Source organism: Conger conger, chromosome 6, assembly GCF_963514075.1.
Source record: "Conger conger chromosome 6, fConCon1.1, whole genome shotgun sequence".
Classification (NCBI taxonomy): Eukaryota; Metazoa; Chordata; class Actinopteri; order Anguilliformes; family Congridae; genus Conger; species Conger conger.
This window is the reverse complement of record NC_083765.1, coordinates 52,348,963-52,369,051: the sequence shown is the minus strand read 5'-3', so window position 1 is coordinate 52,369,051 and position 20,089 is coordinate 52,348,963. Positions and strand designations below refer to the sequence as shown.

At 48.0% G+C, this 20,089-nt stretch overlaps 1 protein-coding gene across 1 annotated transcript in view; it reads right to left on the bottom strand.

The window, feature by feature from the left end:
* The window catches only part of LOC133131592 (C-myc promoter-binding protein-like), an 88,652-nt gene that overhangs the window by 48,122 nt on the left and 20,441 nt on the right, over positions 1–20,089 (bottom strand). The window contains 11 exon segments of the mRNA XM_061246964.1: positions 471–686; positions 2,226–2,326; positions 3,039–3,214; positions 3,903–4,047; positions 4,868–4,926; positions 5,666–5,732; positions 6,233–6,471; positions 8,168–8,337; positions 9,762–9,831; positions 12,181–12,427; positions 17,231–17,563. Of these exon segments, the coding sequence (XP_061102948.1) occupies positions 471–686; positions 2,226–2,326; positions 3,039–3,214; positions 3,903–4,047; positions 4,868–4,926; positions 5,666–5,732; positions 6,233–6,471; positions 8,168–8,337; positions 9,762–9,831; positions 12,181–12,427; positions 17,231–17,563 (1,823 nt within the window).

Sequence of the window (20,089 nt, the reverse complement as noted above, 5' to 3'; positions counted from 1 at the left end):
CACTGTTGTTACGAGATTAATCAACGTTATTCGCTTGATATATGAGTGGTAATAATCTGTTGGCTCAGCGGTGTGTTTGACCCAGGTCTGGGAGGAGAGAGGGCTCAAGGCTCACCTTGCCCCAGGTCTGGGAGGAGAGAGGGCTCAGGGCTCACCTTGCCCCAGGTCTGGGGGGAGAGAGGGCTCAGGGCTCACCTTGCCCCAGGTCTGTGTGGAGAGAGGTCTCAGGGCTCACCTTGCCCCAGGTCTGGGGGAGAGAGGGGCTCAGGGCTCACCTTGCCCCAGGTCTGGAGGAGAGAGGGCTCAGGGCTCACCTTGCCCCAGGTCTGGGGGGAGAGAGGGCTCAGGGCTCACCTTGCCCCAGGTCTGGGAGGAGAGAGGCCTCAGGGCTCACCTTGCCCCAGGTCTGGGGAGAGAGGGCTCAGGGCTCACCTTGCCCCAGGTCTGGAGGAGAGAGGCTCAGGGCTCACCTTGCAGGTCGAACAGGGAGCTGGCGTCGGTGGCCTTCTCGGAGGGCGCCTGGGTGATGGGCCGCAGGAAGGAGCGGTAGCCCCTCAGCACGGCGGCCATGAAGCGCAGGAAGGCCTCCTGGATCTCCAGCTCCAGCGTCTGCAGGCTCTTCCCCCCGAAGTCCTGCTCGCTCAGCGACGGCTCCAGCAGACCATCCTCCCTGGGCTTCTGCTGGCCTGCGGGCAGCCACGCCCCAAAAAAAACGGCAGTTAAGGCCACGGTTTAGGCCCCGGTTTAAGCCCCAGTTAAGGCCCCAGTTAAAGCCCGTCCACACCAAGAGCTAGAGCTATAATGATAACTTTGAGGATAACGTTCTGTAACACTGCCGCACGATAGCGTTCAGTAAATAGTCTCTCGGCTACGTCATCCGCCATTCTGAGTTCTTTTGACATCTGCTGTAACTGGAAACTTCCTACCTAGTTTCTTTATTTGTCATTTACCCTTTACACCTTTAAGGGGGATACTGTGAGCTGGTGATATTGAACAAGATCCAGTGTGTGAATTGGACATGCGTGTGGCTGTTGACCTTTGGTCTTTCCCATGGCGGTACAGGGGAACCGGCTGGGATAATTTGGGGAAGATTCAAAAAGCAAGCACAGCAGTGGCTATTGAACAGCGGCTGGCAGCGAGTGCTGGTCCACAAACATTGAGAATAGTTCTACAGACACATTTCTTGTTATTTTGGTTCTGAACTCTAGCACTTTGAGTTTGAAAAGACACAATGGCCATGAGGTGCAGACTGTCAGCTTTAATTTGAGGGTACTTTCATCCCTATCAGACAAATTGTTGACAACTAGACATTTACCCCGACAGTCTGCACTTCAACCTTATTGTATCTTTTCAAACTCAAAGTGCTCAGAGTACAGAACCAAAATAACAAAAAATGTGTCACTGGCCAATGAATTATGGTGCTCACTGTTTTTATCTTAAATTTCCCTACTTTTTACCTGCCAAGGTACTATGGATGACATTTAGCTATTAAGCTAATTCCGGGGTAGTTACTAACAGAACAGAAACGAACCACACAGAAACACCCATGCAGAAATACTCAGAAAACTGATTTTAGACGACATCAATCACTTCACTGAAATTGGACTGATTTTATTTTAAACCCTGCAGAAATTGCAGGTTAGAAATTGGGAGGCATGTCAGTGCAGGAGACTAAAGCAATTTTCTATGTCTATTTTAAACTTTGCACTGACACCAAGAAGAATTGCTTTTTTACAAAGAGAGTTATCATGAAAACAACTCCATGCAGTAGATGTAGGGAACCTTGATTTAACACAGTACTGGAGCAGTGGTAGCCAACCCCTGTTCCCTGGAGAGCTATCATCCTGTGTGATCTACCACCATATGTTTTCATTTCAACCCTTAATTTGGCACACCCTCGAGGAACAGGGCTGGTTACCATTGCTCTAGACCAGGGGTGTCTAACTTCAGTCCTGGAGGGCCACAGTGTCTGCTGGTTTTTGGTGTGTTTCAGCACGAGAGATACATTTCAAAGTCTTTCATTGGCTAAAGAGTCCACACACCTTGTTCTCAAGACCTGAATTGGCCGCTGATTGAAAGGAAGCCACAAACACACTGCGGCCCTCCAGGACTGGAGTTTGACACTCCTGCTCAAGCCGGTAGGTAAAACTGTGAGCCTAGAACGGCTGAATGATCTTATGGTCATCAAACCTTCACGTATTCTTATCTTTCTCTTAGGCACCCACCGTCTGTGAGCTGCTGGTGCAGGTCGCTCAGGATGTTCATCAGGTTTTTGCAGGCCTTCTTTGGCAAGATCTTCCAGGTCAGGGCCTTCTTGTCTTCATTACTGGTGATAACAGCACATGACTGAGATCAACACTCGGAGCCAACTGCCCATAATGACTGATCCAGGGTCAGCTCGCTCAATTTAATCCTATGCCCTTGGCTATCGCTCGGAAAAAGAAGAACTGATTCAAGGTCAGTGCTAAAGGGCAGAAGCTATGATAGCTGTAATTGCGGGTGTGTACAAAGCAGGGGCCTCCCTGCAGAAATAAATATTGATCAGAGCTAACGCACACAAATACCGCTGCAGCGGTTTCTGATAAAATCATCTGCCAGGCCTGTACTGAATACCCTAATGGGAGATGGGAGATAGGAGACAGGTGGGGGGGGGGTATTTTCCCATTCAAAAATCCAATTAAATCACTTAATATAATAAATAATAAAGATATGTATTTTTTTGAACAGGAATATTTCTTTATGACCCAGGGGACGTGGTTTTGACATCAGACTTCGGTACTCTATAGGTTCCAATGCACCAGAGAAGCTCCGTAAAGCAAAGAAATCATTTGAATCCAAAAACAATGATGTGTTTCGACCCAGGCCTGATGTGAGGGGGAGGAGTCTAAAAGGTGAGGGTGAGTTCAGGACAGGCCCAGAGTGGTGACATCACAGAGTGGGGGGAGCAGTTGGCAGTTGGTGGGTGACAGTTGAGAAAGGGTTGGGGAATAACAGCTCCAGTGGAAGAACACTGAGCGAAGGTCACCAGAGACACTTACTGGGAGATGGTGTTTGTGTCCAGGTCCACACAGCTGACGTCTGGCGGGGGGTCGTAAAGGTCAAAGTAGCGGGAGTCCACACCCACGATGAACGGACAGGGGGCACTGAGCACGTCTGCCAGCGCCAATGGGCACAGCGGGATGTAGGGGCATTGCCAGTGGAAAGGGAAGATCATCTGGAAGGCAGAAACATCAATCCCAATCTCACAGAGAAACCACCACTAATCTCAGAGAAACCACCACTAAACTCACAGAGAAATCACAACTAATCTCACAGAGAAATCACAACTAATCTCAGAGAAATCACAACTAATCTCAGAGAAATCAATAGAAATCTCACAGAGAATCCACCACTAATCTCAGAGAAACTATTCCTAATGTCACAGAGAAACCACTACTAATCTCAGAGGAAACGCCACTAATCTCAGAGAAATCACTACTAATCTCACAGAGAAACCACCACTAAACTCAGAGGAACCACCACAAATCTCAGAGAAATCACTACCAATTTCAGAGAAAATTTTATCATTACTGTTCCCACAGCAAAATCACCATTTATCTCTAATCTCCACATCTACGAGGGGTGTGTAACACAGTAAATATTTTCCACAGAAATGAATTTATTTTGCTGGGATAACAGGGCTGATTTATCCCAGAATTTTTTCTCATGCGGTAGCATTCTTGTTGTCTTCGTCAATTTACAGAGAACTCCACCATTTAATCATTTCAAAGTACGGACTACGCTTTCTGGAGTCCGGAGAGTGTCCAGCTGGCCGCCGATAATTGCAGTGGCCAGCAGTACGTGCGCTGAATGTAGCATCTTACAGCAGCGTGCGCCTACGGGCCGGGACGGAGAGCGCTCACCGACACCAGGGCCTCGGTGACGCTGGTCAGGGCGGCCGGGCGGAGAGAGTGCACCAGGATCTTGTGCTCGGTGACGGCGAAGACCAGCAGCGTGGCGGCGTTCTCCGGCCCCAGGTTCTGCAGCAGGGCGGAGAACCGCCCACCGCTAACGCACACACCACACACAGGGGCGTTAGCACACGGGCGCGGGAAAACACGCGTGTGCACACAAACACACACACACAGACATGGATAAACACGCGTGTATACACAAATACACACACACACGCACGCACCACACACAGGGGCGTTAGCACACGGGCGCGGGAAAACACGCGTGTATACACAAATACACACACGCGCACGCACCACACACAGGGGGTGTTAGCACACGGGCGCGGGAAAACACGCGTGTATAGACAGATACACATACACATGCACACACACGCACGCACCACACACAGGGGTGTTAGCACACGGGCGTGGGAAAACACGCATGTGCACACAAACACACACACAGACATGGGAAAACATGCGTGTATACACAAATACACACACACAGACACAGACACAGGAAAACACAAACAGACACACACACATGCACAGGAAAATACACATGCGCACACACACACACACGCACGGCGAAACACACATGCAATCACAGACACACACACACACACATAGGCATGGGAAAACACACACGACCAGACACAGCCACAAACAAGCACGGGCACAGAGACACAAGCAAACACAGACCTCAGGGTTAATCACTATTTATTCCACAGAGGAAGTACACAGAGAGGCAAGCATAGAATTGCAGATGCACATGTATTCTCAAACATCTCTGATGGAGCTATAATAGTTTCCAAAACAGTGGTTTATTCCTTCATGTTGTACAGCAAGCGTGTGTCTGTAATTGTGATGTGCGTCTGAATGTTGAATTACACACACACTGACAGCAGAATCGGGTGTGACGAGAGACTAACCTGAGAGGCAGGGGAGAGGAGACGGGCTGGCTCAGCATCAAACTGTCATGTGGAGAGAGCTAGGAGAGAGAGAGAGAGAGAGAGAGAGAGAGAGAGAGAGAGAGAGAGAGAGAGAGAGAGAGAGAGAGAGAGAGAGAGAGAGAGAGAGAGAGAGAGAGAGAGAGAGAGAGAGAGAGAGAGAGAGAGAGAGAGAGAGAGAGAGCGAGAGAGAGAGGATAAGTGAAAGAGAGGGGAAGAGACTTTGACCTTTGATGTTCTTTAATGAAAAACAAATTATTACAAAAAACTAAAAACAGGCTAAAAAAAGAAAGAAGGAGGCCAAACTCCTACATCCCCTTAACTTGACGCTTTGATCACATAATCTCTCACACACATACAAACACACAGCCTGGCCTGGAAGAGAGAGAGAGAGAAAGAAAGGGAGAGTGAAAGAGAGGGAAACAGAGGGAGTGAAAGAGAGGATGAGTGAAAGAGAGGGAAACGGAGAGAGGGGAAGAGAGAAAGAGAGTAAAAGAGAAGATGAGTGAAAGAGGGAAACAGAGAAAGAGAGGGAGAGTGAAAGAGAGAGGATGAGTGACAGACAGGGAAAAAGAGAAAGAGAAAGAAAGTAAAAGAGAGGATGAGTGAAATAGAGGGAAACTGAGAAAGAGATGATGAGTGAAAGAAAGGGAAACGGAGAGAGGGAAGATAAGAGGGAGAGGTACCAGAGGGAGAGAGAAGAATGAAGAGGGAAAGTGAGGGATGAGAGAAAGGGATGAGAGTGGGGATGGAGAAAAGGGGCAGAACGGCAGGGCTCACCTGCACGAGGATGCGTGGCCTCTGGGAGGAGGGGAAGGGCACTCTGTGCATGAAGTGGGTCACGTGTCTGCGGAGAACAACACACAACCCAGCCCCCGGTTAGCCCTCCAGAGCCCAGCCCACAGCTCGGCCAGGCACGATCGGACCACGCACATCGCTTCACTGTCGCCAGCACGCCATTATCGCTAACGCTCATGAAAAGTATAAACTTGAGAACGCACCGGCGATGTGGAGTCATTGTGAGATGACACTCCGCTAAAGATAAGTACAGATGAGAACGTACTATAATAAGGTTGTCATGACACTTGTGCCAGCGATGGGGTCGAAGGGCAATACAATTCATGTCTCTCAGCGATGGGTGCATCGATGATAGCAAAGACATCAAATCGTCCATCGTTCCAGAGTGAACCAAAAGTTGTTGCGACCGACCGTCAAATGTGATCGTCGCTGGTGGCAACAATCATACATCGGCTAACTGTAAACTGGCCTTAACCGAACGCGATACCGCGCTCTGGTCGAGACCTCCTGTATGCCTGGGCCTTCAATGAACTGCCGAAGGGGACTCACTTCTCAATAGGCAGCGCGTGGGGGCCGGAGATGGAGTATCGGTAGAGGAAGGTGAGAAACTTCCGGAAGGCGTCGAAGAAGGGCCAGTGAGAGAGGAGGCAGATGCACTTGAGGGTGTGGACGGTCCTGGGGCCCTCGATCCCACGCTCCCCGTCGACCAGGCCCAGTAGGAGGCGCTGTTTCTCCATGAGACATTCCTGGGGATGGGGCTCGTAGAACTGGATAGCGGCTCCGTACACCTGCACTCACATGCGCACACACACGCGCACACACACACACACACACATATACACCACACGCACACACACACAAACACCACGCACACACACACACACACACACACAAACACCACATACACACACGCACGCACACACAAACACCACACACACAAACACACACACACACAAACACCACATACACACACGCACACACACACACACACACACACACACATACACCACACGCACACACACACACACAAACACCACGCACGCACACACACACACACACACACACACACTGTTAATCCTGCAGGAGCATTGCATCAAGGTAAGACTCAACATATGACAGCTTGTTTAAGGGGAATGACATGTCCAGTTTGAGTGGAAAATCTTTTGTGAATAGAAACTCTTTGTGACAAGTATATCTGGTTTGACTAAAACGTCTAAAATAGCACCATTCGTGACTAGCTTGCCTTGTGAGAGTGTAATGACTTGCCATGAGTTGCTTGTGTAAGTACGATGTCCTGTGTGATATATCTTCTGGGAGCAGAGCGAGTCTTGTTTTAGAAGTGTTTGGGCTGAAAGAGCCAGAGCAGGCAGAGTAGCATTCAAGGCCAAGAGAATTCTCTCATGCTGAGTATGAACACAATCAATTATTAAACAAGCTGACAATGCTGTCTCTTTACTTAATGGCCAAATCCCATCTCACCCAGTCAAAGCCAAGCTCGGCCTTCACATAGCCTGCCCTTCACACTAAATCATTTTCCTTATCAGGAACGAGCAATTGGTTTAAAGTAAAAATAAAAACTGATCTCTGCACTATGAAGTAAACTGTTTAATGCAACTCCAATCACTTTTAAAAACATGTCGAGGTAACACTAATACATCACACTCAATGGCCTGGAGAAGTAAACATCAGATGAAGGAGCTCCATCAGCGATTGTTACTCGGTTTCTTACACTATTTCGATCACTGCTACTTGTTCTGCTTTTTTGCTAAAAACAGCATAAAATATTCATGACAATATAGCCTACATTTGTGTGAATGTGAATACAGCAAAAACCAAAGCTTATTTTTTGGGCCGTTTCCCAACCTCTCCCTGGAGAGAGCGTGTGAGAGAAAGTCTTGGGGGAGAGACTATGTTGTACAGAAGAGACTGAAACAGTGTTTGAGGATTAATGTTTTGCTCCGTTCTCAAACTTTATCATTATATTTAAAGAGAAGCCACAATCAGGTTAGAATGTAGAGTTAGGCTTTAGATGTATTGTTATTTTTAGATGTATTATTATTTTATTTTTTTGGGATGACCACTTCAGCAGCCCACTGCCCCACTTGTACCTTTACTCAAGAAAAGCCACAATTTATCTGGAGAAAGCAAAGCTGATCAGCTGCAGGTATGTGTGAATCTCTGTGAGTCTGTTACTGTGTCTATGTCTGTGAGCCTGTTACTGTGTCTGTATCTCTGTGAGCCTGTTACTGTGTCTGTATCTCAGTGTCTGTTACTGTGTCTGTATCTCTGTGAGCCTGTTACTGTGTCTGTATCTCAGTGTCTGTTACTGTGTCTGTATCTCTGAGTCTATGACTCTGCCTATGCCTCTCGCAGTCTGTTGCTGAGTCTGTGTGTTTGTGTGGGCTTGTGTATCAGAGTGTACAGTATGTGCATGCACTTGTGTGTGTGTGTGTGCATACAGCATGTGTGTGTATACTGACCCACCTTTTCCCCAGAGGCGCCAGTCAGCACAAAGGTGGAGAAGACGGGGAGGGAATATTTGGTGTGGGCGGGCCAGCACTCCATGGTGGCCCCCATTGGCAGGCAGAAGAGAGGCACGGACTCAGGCAGTGGGAAGGACTCATAGTCCTGCTCTGGGTACCTGCAGATCAGCCCTGCACCAAACACAGGGAGAAAAGGTTTGTGTGCCAGACTCCCACCTCCCACAGCTGGTTAAAGCTTCAAACCCTTCTGGTTAAAGTCTGTTGCTGTGGTTACAGTATGGCTACAGTTTGATCAAGTTAACATTTGTAGCTATGGCTATCGTACATAGCTAACGGTAAAGGTCTGTGGTTAAGATATGTGGCCATGGCTATATGTAGCTATTTGTAATTATGTAGCTACTATAACCAAGGCCACATACTATACCACAACCACAACTATGCTGCATAAACCACAGCTGCAGAACATAACTGGAACCACAGGCCTTTAAGCATAGCTATATATATATACCATAGCTGTTGGTAAAAAATCTGGTTTGCAGCTGTGGTTATGCTGTGGAGTTGTGGTTGCGGTATGTGGCCACAGTTATAGTTCCCAGAGTGCCTTGGTTTTCTGGCTGTGTAACAGGTCTGAGTTGTGAGATCTGGTCAGCCCTGCACACAGAGGCCTTTCTCAAGAGTAAGCTAGGTTTTGAAACTGTTGGTAGTTAGTTGACCAATTCAGATCAGCTCCCATCTAGACCTTGGGCCCTTGAGCAAGGCCCTTAACCCTGCATTGCTCCAGGGGAGGATTGTCTCCCGCTTAGTCTAATCAACTGTACGTCGCTCTGGATAAGAGTGTCTGCCAAATGCCATTAATGTAATGTAATGTAGACATGGTTTCGCTGGTTGATCAGTTCAGACCAGCTCCCAGCTCGAGACGGCTTGACCAGCTCAAGCTATGTTTTGAAACAGCTGGTAGCTCAGATACGCTACAGCACTACCTGGCTGACCAGCTCATACCCAGCTAGATCAGCATGACCAGCTCAATTCTGAAGCTGGTCAAACTGGCATAGCTGGATTTTACAGCAGGGGATGTGAGCAGTGTGTCACTGCGTCAGCAACAGTTAATCACGCAGTACCGCCCTTCCCCAGCACAACTGGACAGCCGCGCGCGGAGTCTAACACGCCTAGCGTACCGCGGGTAGTGAAAGCTGCCTTCCATTAGCGTCGAGGAATATTACATTTGGCAAGCTGCGCTGACATCCAGGATTAACGTGCAGGGGAACAGGCAGCTGAGCGGGGAGCACACGGGGCTGCTAAATGCTTTCAGACGGACGGCGACGCCCGGTAACGAGCGTTGCTAAAGCCAGCGCTCGCTCACAACACCTCCCGCATACACACCGCCAGCAGCCGCACTCAGCCCCCGTGACCTCACTGAACACACGCAGGCGCATTTCAGTTACAAAAGTCCACTTCAATTACGCTCACAATATCGACCTCACCCTTTATTTTTGTTACATAAAAATACAAAAAGATGTGGTGGACATCGTAATGAAAACTGTTATACGCCGAAGAGAAGTCGAGCACAAGCAGGAAAAAGCACTTGAGTCACTCACCTGCTTTGTATGCTATTGTGTTGGTTTTGGCCACAGATTTTTTGTAACACAGGTAGATGGATGACCCCCACTGTGAAACGAAGAGGAAACAAGATGACAGGACGAGGAGACAGCACCCAACCGCCTGAAACAAATCTTGATTGCACACATTTCACCAAACTCCTCATCCTCTTTGGGTGCCTGATTCTACCCGGCACTATTACACCCAAAACCACATCAGAGGCAGGCCAGGCGTGTCTCGGTCATGCTGAGAGGTGCTCACTAGCGCCACTGCTGTTGACTCCAGTGTAGGTCATTCAGACCCGTTTTCAATGTGAAGCCAATGGTACAATTGAGGTCAAAATTTTAAGTCAATAATTTAGCAGGGTTACCTAATGGTTGCAGACATAACATGTGCATACTCAATGAGACGATTTTATGAAAAATTGACTCTTCTTCTGGTCACGTCCATATGGATGCATGGGTACATGACTGGGACCTGGTTCAAGCCCCGGTATAGCCCCAATAAGATCCATGCAGCTGTCGGGTCCTTGAGCAAGGCCCTTAAACCCACAATGCCCCAGGGGGGCTTGTCGCCTGCTTAGTCTAATCATCTGTAAGACGCTTTGGATAAAAGTGTCAGCTAAATAACTGTAATGTAATGTAAAAGTATGAATGACATACTGGCTGTAGTCACCTCTGCTTGCCCCCCCACACACACACACACACACACACACGCACGCACACACCCACACACACACGCACACACACGCACACACACACACACACACACACACACTGCAGCACCATGGCATCCTAAGTACTGCTCACCAGCCCCAGAGACTGGAACAGACTGTGCTGAAAAAGCAAAGTGGCTTTCTATTGGCTGGCTGGAGCTGGGCAGCGGTCAGTGGGAAACATTCACAGCACTACAGGCGAGGAGGGAGGGAGGGAGAGAGGGATGGAGAGAGGGAGAGGAGGAAGGAAGAGGACAGGTGCGGGTGAGGACACAGACAAAAGGAAATCGGACATCGTCTGGTGGGGTGGGGGGGGAAGTGGGGAGCTGGCGACTGCAGGTTGGGTACGTAACCACCGCAGTTAACCCCTCTCCCTCCTCTCTCACTCTCTGTTCTTTCTCTCTCTTCTCTCTCCCTGCTCATTCTCTTGCTTCTCTCCCTCCTCTCCTCTCCCTCAAAATGTACACGTTCCACCCTTTGGGTCGCACGGAGAGTTGGAGAGCTGCATTATGAATCTGAGCGGGCACCCGGAGGAGGGCCGTTTCTGCGTTAATGTGCAGAACCTCCGAGCTCCAGGCTCTCTCAGCAGACTCAGGGGAGAGACTGTGCAGAACCTCTGAGCTCCAGGCTCTCTCAGCAGACCCAGGGGAGAGACTGTGCGCTCTCATTTCCTCCGCTGTCTCCCGCTCTGACACGGGGCGGGGCATTTCAGCATTCCCGGTATGTGCCTTCTTCCTGGCTATGACACATACGCAGGTTTCTGGGCTGCAGGGTCTCCCTGGGAGGCCTGTGTTTAGGGCAGAGGTGGGGCACCAAGGGCCGTATCCGTTTTTCATGCCAAATTCTGTACTTAAAAGTACCATATTGTACACCTTTCCGGTGTTTTATTATGGCCCATGATAGCTGTGGTACAGGGTGTTTTAGCGCTGTGGTACAGGGTGTTTTAGGGATGTGGTACAGGGTGTTTTAGGGCTGTTTTAGGGCTGTGGTACAGGGTGTTTTAGGGCTGTTTTAGGGCTGTGGTACAGGGTGTTTTAGGGATGTGGTGCAGGGTGTTTTAGGGCTGTTTTAGGGCTGTGGTACAGGGTGTTTTAGCGCTGTGGTAAAGGGTGTTTTAGCACTGTGGTACAGGGTGTTTTAGCACTGTGGTACAGGGTGTTTTAGGGCTGTGGTACAGGGTGTTTTAGGGCTGTGGTGCAGGGTGTTTTAGGGCTGTGGTGCAGGGTGTTTTAGGGCTGTGGTACAGGGTGTTTTAGGGCTGTGGTGCAGGGTGTTTTAGGGTTGTGGTACAGGGTGTTTTAGGGCTGTTTTTGGGCTGTGGTACAGGGTGTTTTAGGGCTGTTTTAGGGCTGTGGTACAGGGTGTTTTAGGGCTGTTTTAGGGCTGTGGTACAGGGTGTTTTAGGGCTGTGGTACAGGGTGTTTTAGGGATGTGGTACAGGGTGTTTTAGGGCTGTTTTAGGGCTGTGGTACAGGGTGTTTTAGGGCTGTTTTAGGGCTGTGGTACAGGCTGTTTTAGCGCTGTGGTACAGGGTGTTTTAGGGCTGTGGTACAAGGTGTTTTAGGGCTGTGGTACAGGGTGTTTTAGCACTGTGGTACAGGGTGTTTTAGGGCTGTGGTACAGGGTGTTTTAGGGCTGTGGTACAGGGTGTTTTAGGGCCGTTTCAGGCCGTGGTGCAGGGTGTTTTCGGGCCGCATGCTCACCATGCTGCTGTTGAGGTTCTTCTCCACCCTACAGAAGGTGTGGGGCGGGGCCTCGCCCTTGCCGGGGATGATGACGCAGATGTCCGTGACGGCCAGCAGGGCGTGGGAGGGGCTGCTGGGGGCACGGCGGTAGGTGATGTAGATGCGCTGGGAGGAGGAGCCACTGATGTTGGCCGGGCGACCGTAGGGCGTGGTCTGAATGATGTCACAGCCCTGCTTCAGCCTCTCCTTCCACTCGTAGAGAACCCTGGTAATTCACACAGAGACGGGTTGGTAGTTTTTCATCTTCGTACCGAAAGGGTTTGGCCAATCACTTGACAAGAAAATCAGGATAGACACATGGATTGTTGTACATTCATAATAATGTGATCTGGTTCAAATGTTCCGATATACCTCTTGTCTAACCCTAACCATGAATAAAAAAGAAAAAAAAATTGCACTTACGATGACTGTCTTTTTGTTTAGAACAGCCCTTCATGCGTGTTTCACTAGCTATGGATTTGATGCGTTTAACCTGTGGAAGAACCTAGGCACAGTTGCTTTGAATTAAAAACGTCTGCCAAATGACTACAATGTAAACGTAAAATGTCAATGTGGCCAATCTGATTACAACGCTGAAATCACAGTGTACAGGTATAAGGATCACATAGTCATGCTCTCTGTAGTGCGTAGTAGTGTGTAATTGCCAAAATCACAGTAGGCAGGTGCACCAATCACATTATCATGTTGATATCACAGTATGCTGACAGACCTATCATGTTATCACACTGAAATCAATGCTGCACCAATCATGTTATCATGATTAAATCACAGCATGGAGCTGCACCAATCACATTATCACATTAAAACCACAGTATGGAGATGCACCAATTACATTATCCAGCTGAAATCACAGTATGGAGACGCACCAATCATGTTACTTCTCTGAATTCACAGTATGGACATAGACCAATCACACTGACGGCTGGTGTGTCTGAGGGCAGATCCGAGCAGCGGTGTAGACCATCTCCCGTCTCCTCAGACGAATTTAATTAAAATGCAGATGATACCACCACACGCTGGGAGGCTGTGCTACGAGCCAGACATGAGAAAGTGAGCCAACTGAGGACACAGGCTGCTTTTAGGAGCAGACCTGGGTTAATCACGTAATTGTTTTGGATTCAAACTCAATTTCTGCGCTCGATCGATCTTGCCTGGTGCAACTAAGCCAACCGAGAGGACCAGAGGGCGGGGTGTGCCCTTTATGGGAGTATTTCATAGGTTCCAACACACCAGACAATAGAGCGTAGAAAGGCATTTGAATTCAAAACAATAACACATTTGACCCGGGTCTGTTTTGGAGCCAAACAAAACATTTTTGCTGGAGAGATCGGCGCAGGTTAACGAGCGAGGCTCACATTAGACGCGTACATACGCGCCGTAACTCTCCCTGCATCTGACAGCCAGCAGCCGTGAAGCTCACGCCCTCATTAACAGACTGATCTCCGTGGTCAGCACACCCAGCGCTTTACATGACAAACTGGGCGATCTCGTGAATCAATACCGAGACGAGCGAACGCGCTGGACGAGCAAAGGCGGCAGCCGTCACCTGACGAGACGCGTTTCTGAAAACCCGCCATGCAGAGAGAGACAACAACCTGGCGGCTCACAGATAACAGCAGCCTGATCCCTCGCCCAGGAACTGCAACCGTGGTGATTAAAATGTGTAAATATGGTGCCCAATGTGGGGCTGACCATGTCCAATCCCCGCCACAATTTTGACACGGACAGTGGTCTGCAATGCCAGCCAAGTTCATGTGCGAACCCCACGGCGTGAGTGTGGAAGACCACGATTCTCCTCTGAAACACGTGGTGTTGCCAGCTGCTTCTTTTTACACCATGGACTAGAGCTAAGCTCACACAGAGTGGAGTCAGAGGAGGACCTTTCACATGTGGAGCATGCAGTCTACCAGTCATAGAGGCCAGATAGCCCCTAACCGTAATGGCATCGCAATCGGTGGGAGTCACCCATGCACCATTGTTTGGCACCTTAACTGAAGGAGCCACACAGCAGAGGGCTGGCTGGTGAGTTATCTGATCACAGCCACTGAGGCTACTACGGCCGACTGGGATTCCCCTGTGACACCTGCAGCTCCTGAACCAGACCCAGACCCAGTTCTAAACCCCATATCAAACCTACCGATGAAGAAACAATATCTCCCACCTGACAAACTGCGCTGTAAAATAAATGTTCGGTGAAAAACCGCTCATTTCATTCCTCTTTGGCTGATAAAGTCAAAGTTAGAATAACGGCGTCACAATGAAATGGGTTGTCATTGTTTTACCGTGTAAAAAAAAAGAGATGCTGTTGCTGTTGTGCTGTCTGTGAGGGAGGGCGGACGCAGCCAAGGCGAGGACAATGGAGCCGTCTTTCCGTATTTCTGAGCACTCAATAAACAAGACGTCCTCGCAACAGGCGCGGATTGAGTGAACGCTGCTGATTTCGGATCTGTGGAAATCTCCACAGGAAGACTCCAGTAGCCTGGCACTTTTCTAGTGCTAACCATTCGCTATGCTGAAAATACATAGGAATGTAGAAGGTGTCAGGGAGGGATGATGATGTCTGTGAAGCACACTGGATTCACACTTTGGGTAGTCTTAAAAGGACAGCTCACTTTCTAGTGTTTTTTGACATTATTTATTGTAGTGCATGTTTTTGATCGCCCCAGACTGTTTTTATGTAAAATGAAGGATATTTTAGATAGTTTTAGAAGATTTCCTACACCATGGTGGGTATAGGAGCATTTTGGGGAGAAGGAAAAAGGTCTGTGAAAAAGGTCTGAAAAAGTGTTTGTGAGTGCTGCACTAAGACTTAAAGAAAACCTTAGCTTATTTTAAGTTTAGCTTGGCAAGTGAAATTAGCTTACCCCATTGGCAAATCTTGAAATCAGCAAAACCGCCTCACCTCATTGGCACAATTTTTCTCTTACTTAGCAGAAAAGTAATATAAATAAGATTTTAAGAGTCTAAATATAACACTTTCTCACTTGTGTCCTATCTAGAAAGGCTCTGCCAAAATAGCTAGTTTGTGTTTGAGTTTCTACAAATTATAAATCATGAATAAATATTGTAGGCTACTCACACACACAAAAAAAACTGTGTGATCCCAGGAAATAAACATGAAATAAATGCCAATCTAACAAGTACTGCAGAGCCAGCTCTATCTGTGGCTGCCTGGCAATGTCTTTGTCTCTGTGCTAATGAAACATACACACAAACACACACACACACACACACACACACAAACACTCTGACTCACTCACTCACTCTGCGTCTTATGCCTTCTCCCTCTTTCAATCCCAGGAACAGCAGTTGTTTACACAACACAGGCCTACGATGAGGCTTAATGCGTTCACAATGTGACACACACTCTCACCACACCTGGGAAGAACAAGCTTCAGAAATACTCAATTTAGATGCCGGGAAAACAAAAAATTGAATCCCTGAAAATGCTTCCTGAAATATGTCTCAAACCAAAATGTTAAATCATATAAAAGAAGATTTTTCTTCTGAATATTGGTAAAGACTGTCAATAATCTGCAGGAATTTTTGGAATTTTCTGCTATACCCACACTAACATACTGTATCTTGCATCCTACTTCTCTCTCATACATAAACACAGGATCTCCAATCATCTGATGGTTGTGGTCAGGAAGTTGAGACAGAGACATCTCGGACTAATGAAACATCTCTGTCTCGCCCTGACAACCCACACTGCCGCAAAATGGCCGCTGTCACAACGCTAATGTCTACAGCTGAAGAGGAAGCAACCAGTGGTCCAATCTTCCTGCAATGGGTTGTCATTTACTCTAAAGCAGGACCTCTCAGGTCTTAAATTAGTCAAACCCAAGGGGCCCGGAAGTTTCTTAACACAGAAAACAACAAGCGCCACCAAGCGCACACACCAGTAGGATGTCAACCGCCGTAAAGCGAAACACAGAAGAAGAAGTGCCACACAGACATTTTGAAACCAGTACCAATTTGTGTACGTGTGGTAACTGTACAGTGAATGCACATAATAAAATTAAGATCAGAAGATCAGTTAAATGAGATGACTGTCTCTATGCACAGGGCATCACAACTAACAGACATTTTGTGCCGCTCCTGACTGGATGAACACATGGTCCCTGGGATGTCCGTTTGTTTGTGATTGGTTAAGGTGTGTGTTTAAAGAGGGGCAGTTATAACTGTTCTAAACCCTTTCTCATAAATGCCCCACAGATTAAGCTCAATGTAATTAACATAAAAGAGGAGGAAAACAGGCAGACTTGGTTGCTGCTTGGAAGATGACTCACGATGGATCTGAGAGAATAGTATATTACAGTAGATAAGGTTAACACAACAGAAGAGAATCAATATTTCAAAGAACATTTTGCATTACGTTCACAAGAAAATGCATAAACACACAAGCATGCCCTGCTGAAAAAAACAGCTCAGGCTAGCTTTTGAAACAGCTGGTAGATGGCTGACCCAGTTCTAGTTTAGCTGGTTTGCCAGTTCAGACCAGCTCCCAGCTCAACATGGTTTAGCTGGTTGACCAGTTCAGACCAGCACCCAGCTTGACATGGTTTGACCAGCTCAAGCTATGTTTTGAAAAGGCTGGTAGCTGGTCGACCAGTCACCAGCACTGGCTGGTTGACCAGCTCATACCCAGCTAGACCAGCTTTAAGACCAGCTTGGCCATACTGGTTGACCAGTTCATACCCAGCTAGACCAGCTTTATGACCAGCTTGACCATGCCGGTTGACCAGTTCATACCCAGCTAGACCAGCTTTATGACCAGCTTGACCATGCCGGTTGACCAGTTCATACCCAGCTAGACCAGCTTTATGACCAGCTTGACCATGCCGGTTGACCAGTTCATACCCAGCTAGACCAGCTTTATGACCAGCTTGACCATGCCGGTTGACCAGCTCATACCCAGCTAGACCAGCTTGACCAACAAAATTTTCAGGCTGGCTATTTACATCATCTGACACTCACTCCAGCTTCACCCAGACTGCCCCCTTACCCCAGGTCCATGAGCGGGGGCTTGTCCCGCCCTCTCCTGTAGCACAGGTAGGTCTGGGGTCCCATGAGGCTGCCCCCGTTCAGGTCCGCGGAGAGTCCGGAGGGCGTGGTCTCCACGCAGGTGTACCCCGCGGGCACCTGCTCGCCGAGCGAGCGCATCACCACGGCGACGTCGGTGACGGGCGGCTTGGGCCGGGCCGTCTGGTGGCAGGCGTCATCGAAGTGGATCTCCTCGTCCAGCGGCTTGGACTCGTCCATCAGCCCTGCCACCACAAAGTAGTCCGCTACGCGAGGGTTCCTGCTGTCCATCATCACCCATCCCCACACACTGGAGCTGGGGGAGAGAGGGAGGGGGAGAGAGGGAGGGAGGAGGGGGAGGGGGAGAGGGAGGGACAGGGGGAGAGAGGGAGGGGAGAGGGAGAGGGAGAGGGAGAGGGAGGGGGAGAGGGAGGGACAGGGGGAGGGACAGGGACAGGGGGAGAGAGGGAGTGCGACAGGTGAGGTGGAGACAGAGATGCACTTTCTCCTACATCGTGAAAAGTGTGAAAACATCAGACTTAACTACTTAAACAAATTCAAATGAAATATTCCCATTTTTGATCTGATGACAAAAACTCCCAATAGGATGCACAGCACGCCTAGCATTGTAGCTGAGGGCCACAGCCAAAGGGACAGTGGGTGGGACATAATTCAATGTATTACTATTTATTTTATTGAGTTTCTTTTTTTGTTCTTGTTACTTTAATATTAAGTTCATTAAGTTCACTGCTTTGGCAATATTGTTATGATTGCAGTCATGCCAATACAGCATTCTTGAATTGAATGGAAAAAATTGAGAGGGGGAGAGAGGGGGAGTGAGAGCGAGAGCGAGAGAGGGAAGGAGACAGAGGGAAGGAGAGAGGGAGAGGGATGACAGAGAAACAGGGAAAGAGATAGAGATGGCCGGGAAAGAGTAGAGGCAGATACAAAGGCATAAAGAAAAGAGAGGGAGGGAATGAAGGAGAAAGAGATGGAGAAACAGACAGAAGAAAAGACACTCGACCATACGACAGCACTAGCAACAGCAATGGGAGTCAAAGCTTCACCAAACCCACAGCCCACCAGGCAGAGACCCGCTTATGAGGCCCAATCACAGCATTCTGCTGTAGAGAGCAACATTTTTATTGGTCCACAAAAGTCAGTAACCGACCCAAACTTGCATCTCCACCAATCACAGGTTCCCTGAAGCCCATCCCAAGCTCATTGCCATCGTGAGCTCACTGTGAGCGGCGACGAGACTGTAGCCCAACTGTAGGGCTAATGCTGAAAGTGGGGTGCTTCATCTTCGTGGTTAGGGAGCGTCTGACAGAACACTTTAACAGAATATGACATTCCCCCAAACACAGGCCCCCCCTCCTCCCGCGAAAACTACGCCTATGAGCAAAGACTTCTAATCCTGCCAACAGATTCCACAGAGAGACATTACAACAAAGACACAAAACCTTTAATTTGTTACTACGCTAGAGTCTAGCATCCTGTTACAAGTGAAGAAATACATGAAAGTTAGCGGCAGCCTAAAGCCTTGAGCTAAACAAGAGGGGGGGGGGGGGGGGTATAAGGTATAAGACATGAGACCATGAAAAGGGAGTGGAGCTTGGCCTACACACAAAGAAATTTAAGAGTTATTCTGCATCTGGTTACTGAAAGGTAACATGAATGAGAAGCAACGTATTACTTTTGACACCGTGAGGCAAATTGGGTGACAATCACCAACATCATTAAACAAGCAATAGGTCTAGATACAAGATCTACGTGGTGGGCCCCCACCAGGAACAGGCGATAAGGGCGACGCTGTTATGCAGATAAAGTGTATTAACAGAGGCATGTCGATAATGTCCGAACCACACTTCCATGCAAAACACGAAAATTGCCAGCCTCGTCGTTTCGCCGTTCTGGGACCAATATACATTAAATCGTTTTTTATTAAAAAGATGAGTGAAAACATTAACATTTTCATCAGACTTTTTTTCGCTTACTAAACTGAATTTAGCGATTTTCTTTCGAATGGTAAACAGGGGGTTCACACACGTCGCGGGTGCAACTTTCTCCATGGTTACTCGCATGACCCAAAATTTGAACTTCATTTTCAGGCTACTTAGTATCTACATAGGCAAAATATAACAACACGTTTTCTTGTTTATTAGTCTCTTTGATATTGAGCATAACCGGAGGGCATGCACTAAATGCAGCTTGCATATACAGCACAGTGGAAACAATGTGCAGTTAAGTTCTCTTAACAGCAAGATATATAACAGACTGGTCAGTGATGTTGGTAGTAATCAGTATATAATCACTGCTTGTTTAAAAAAAAAAAATATATATATATATATATATATATATATATATATGTATATATATACACATATTACAGCAAATATATAATACCGAAGAGAGAAGATACATGTCTCTGCTATGAATATAGACCACCGGTACTGTTCTAGGACATCTTGGGCGATTACAGTTCCTAATTAAAATGAAAATATTGCCGATTCCATATTAAAGCACTGATTCCATATTAAAGCACTGATAAGCTCAGTGACTGTATTATATCACGGTATTTTAACTTGGCACTTTTCATTAGAAAAGCCGAAATGTTCAGATCCTGAGTGAGTGGGTGTCCTGGCTGGTTTTAGGGGTTCTGGGAGGGGGTGGAATAAGCGTCTGACCACCCAGCATGCACAAATTACATTTCAATCTGGGCAGAGCTCTCCTTGCGTGGAGCAGTCTTACATGACAAACGCCGCTCTACAGTTAAGGTCTGGCCCGCGGGGGGCTGGGCTATCGCATTAAAGACTCTGTCTCCCACGATTCTGGGTGGAGG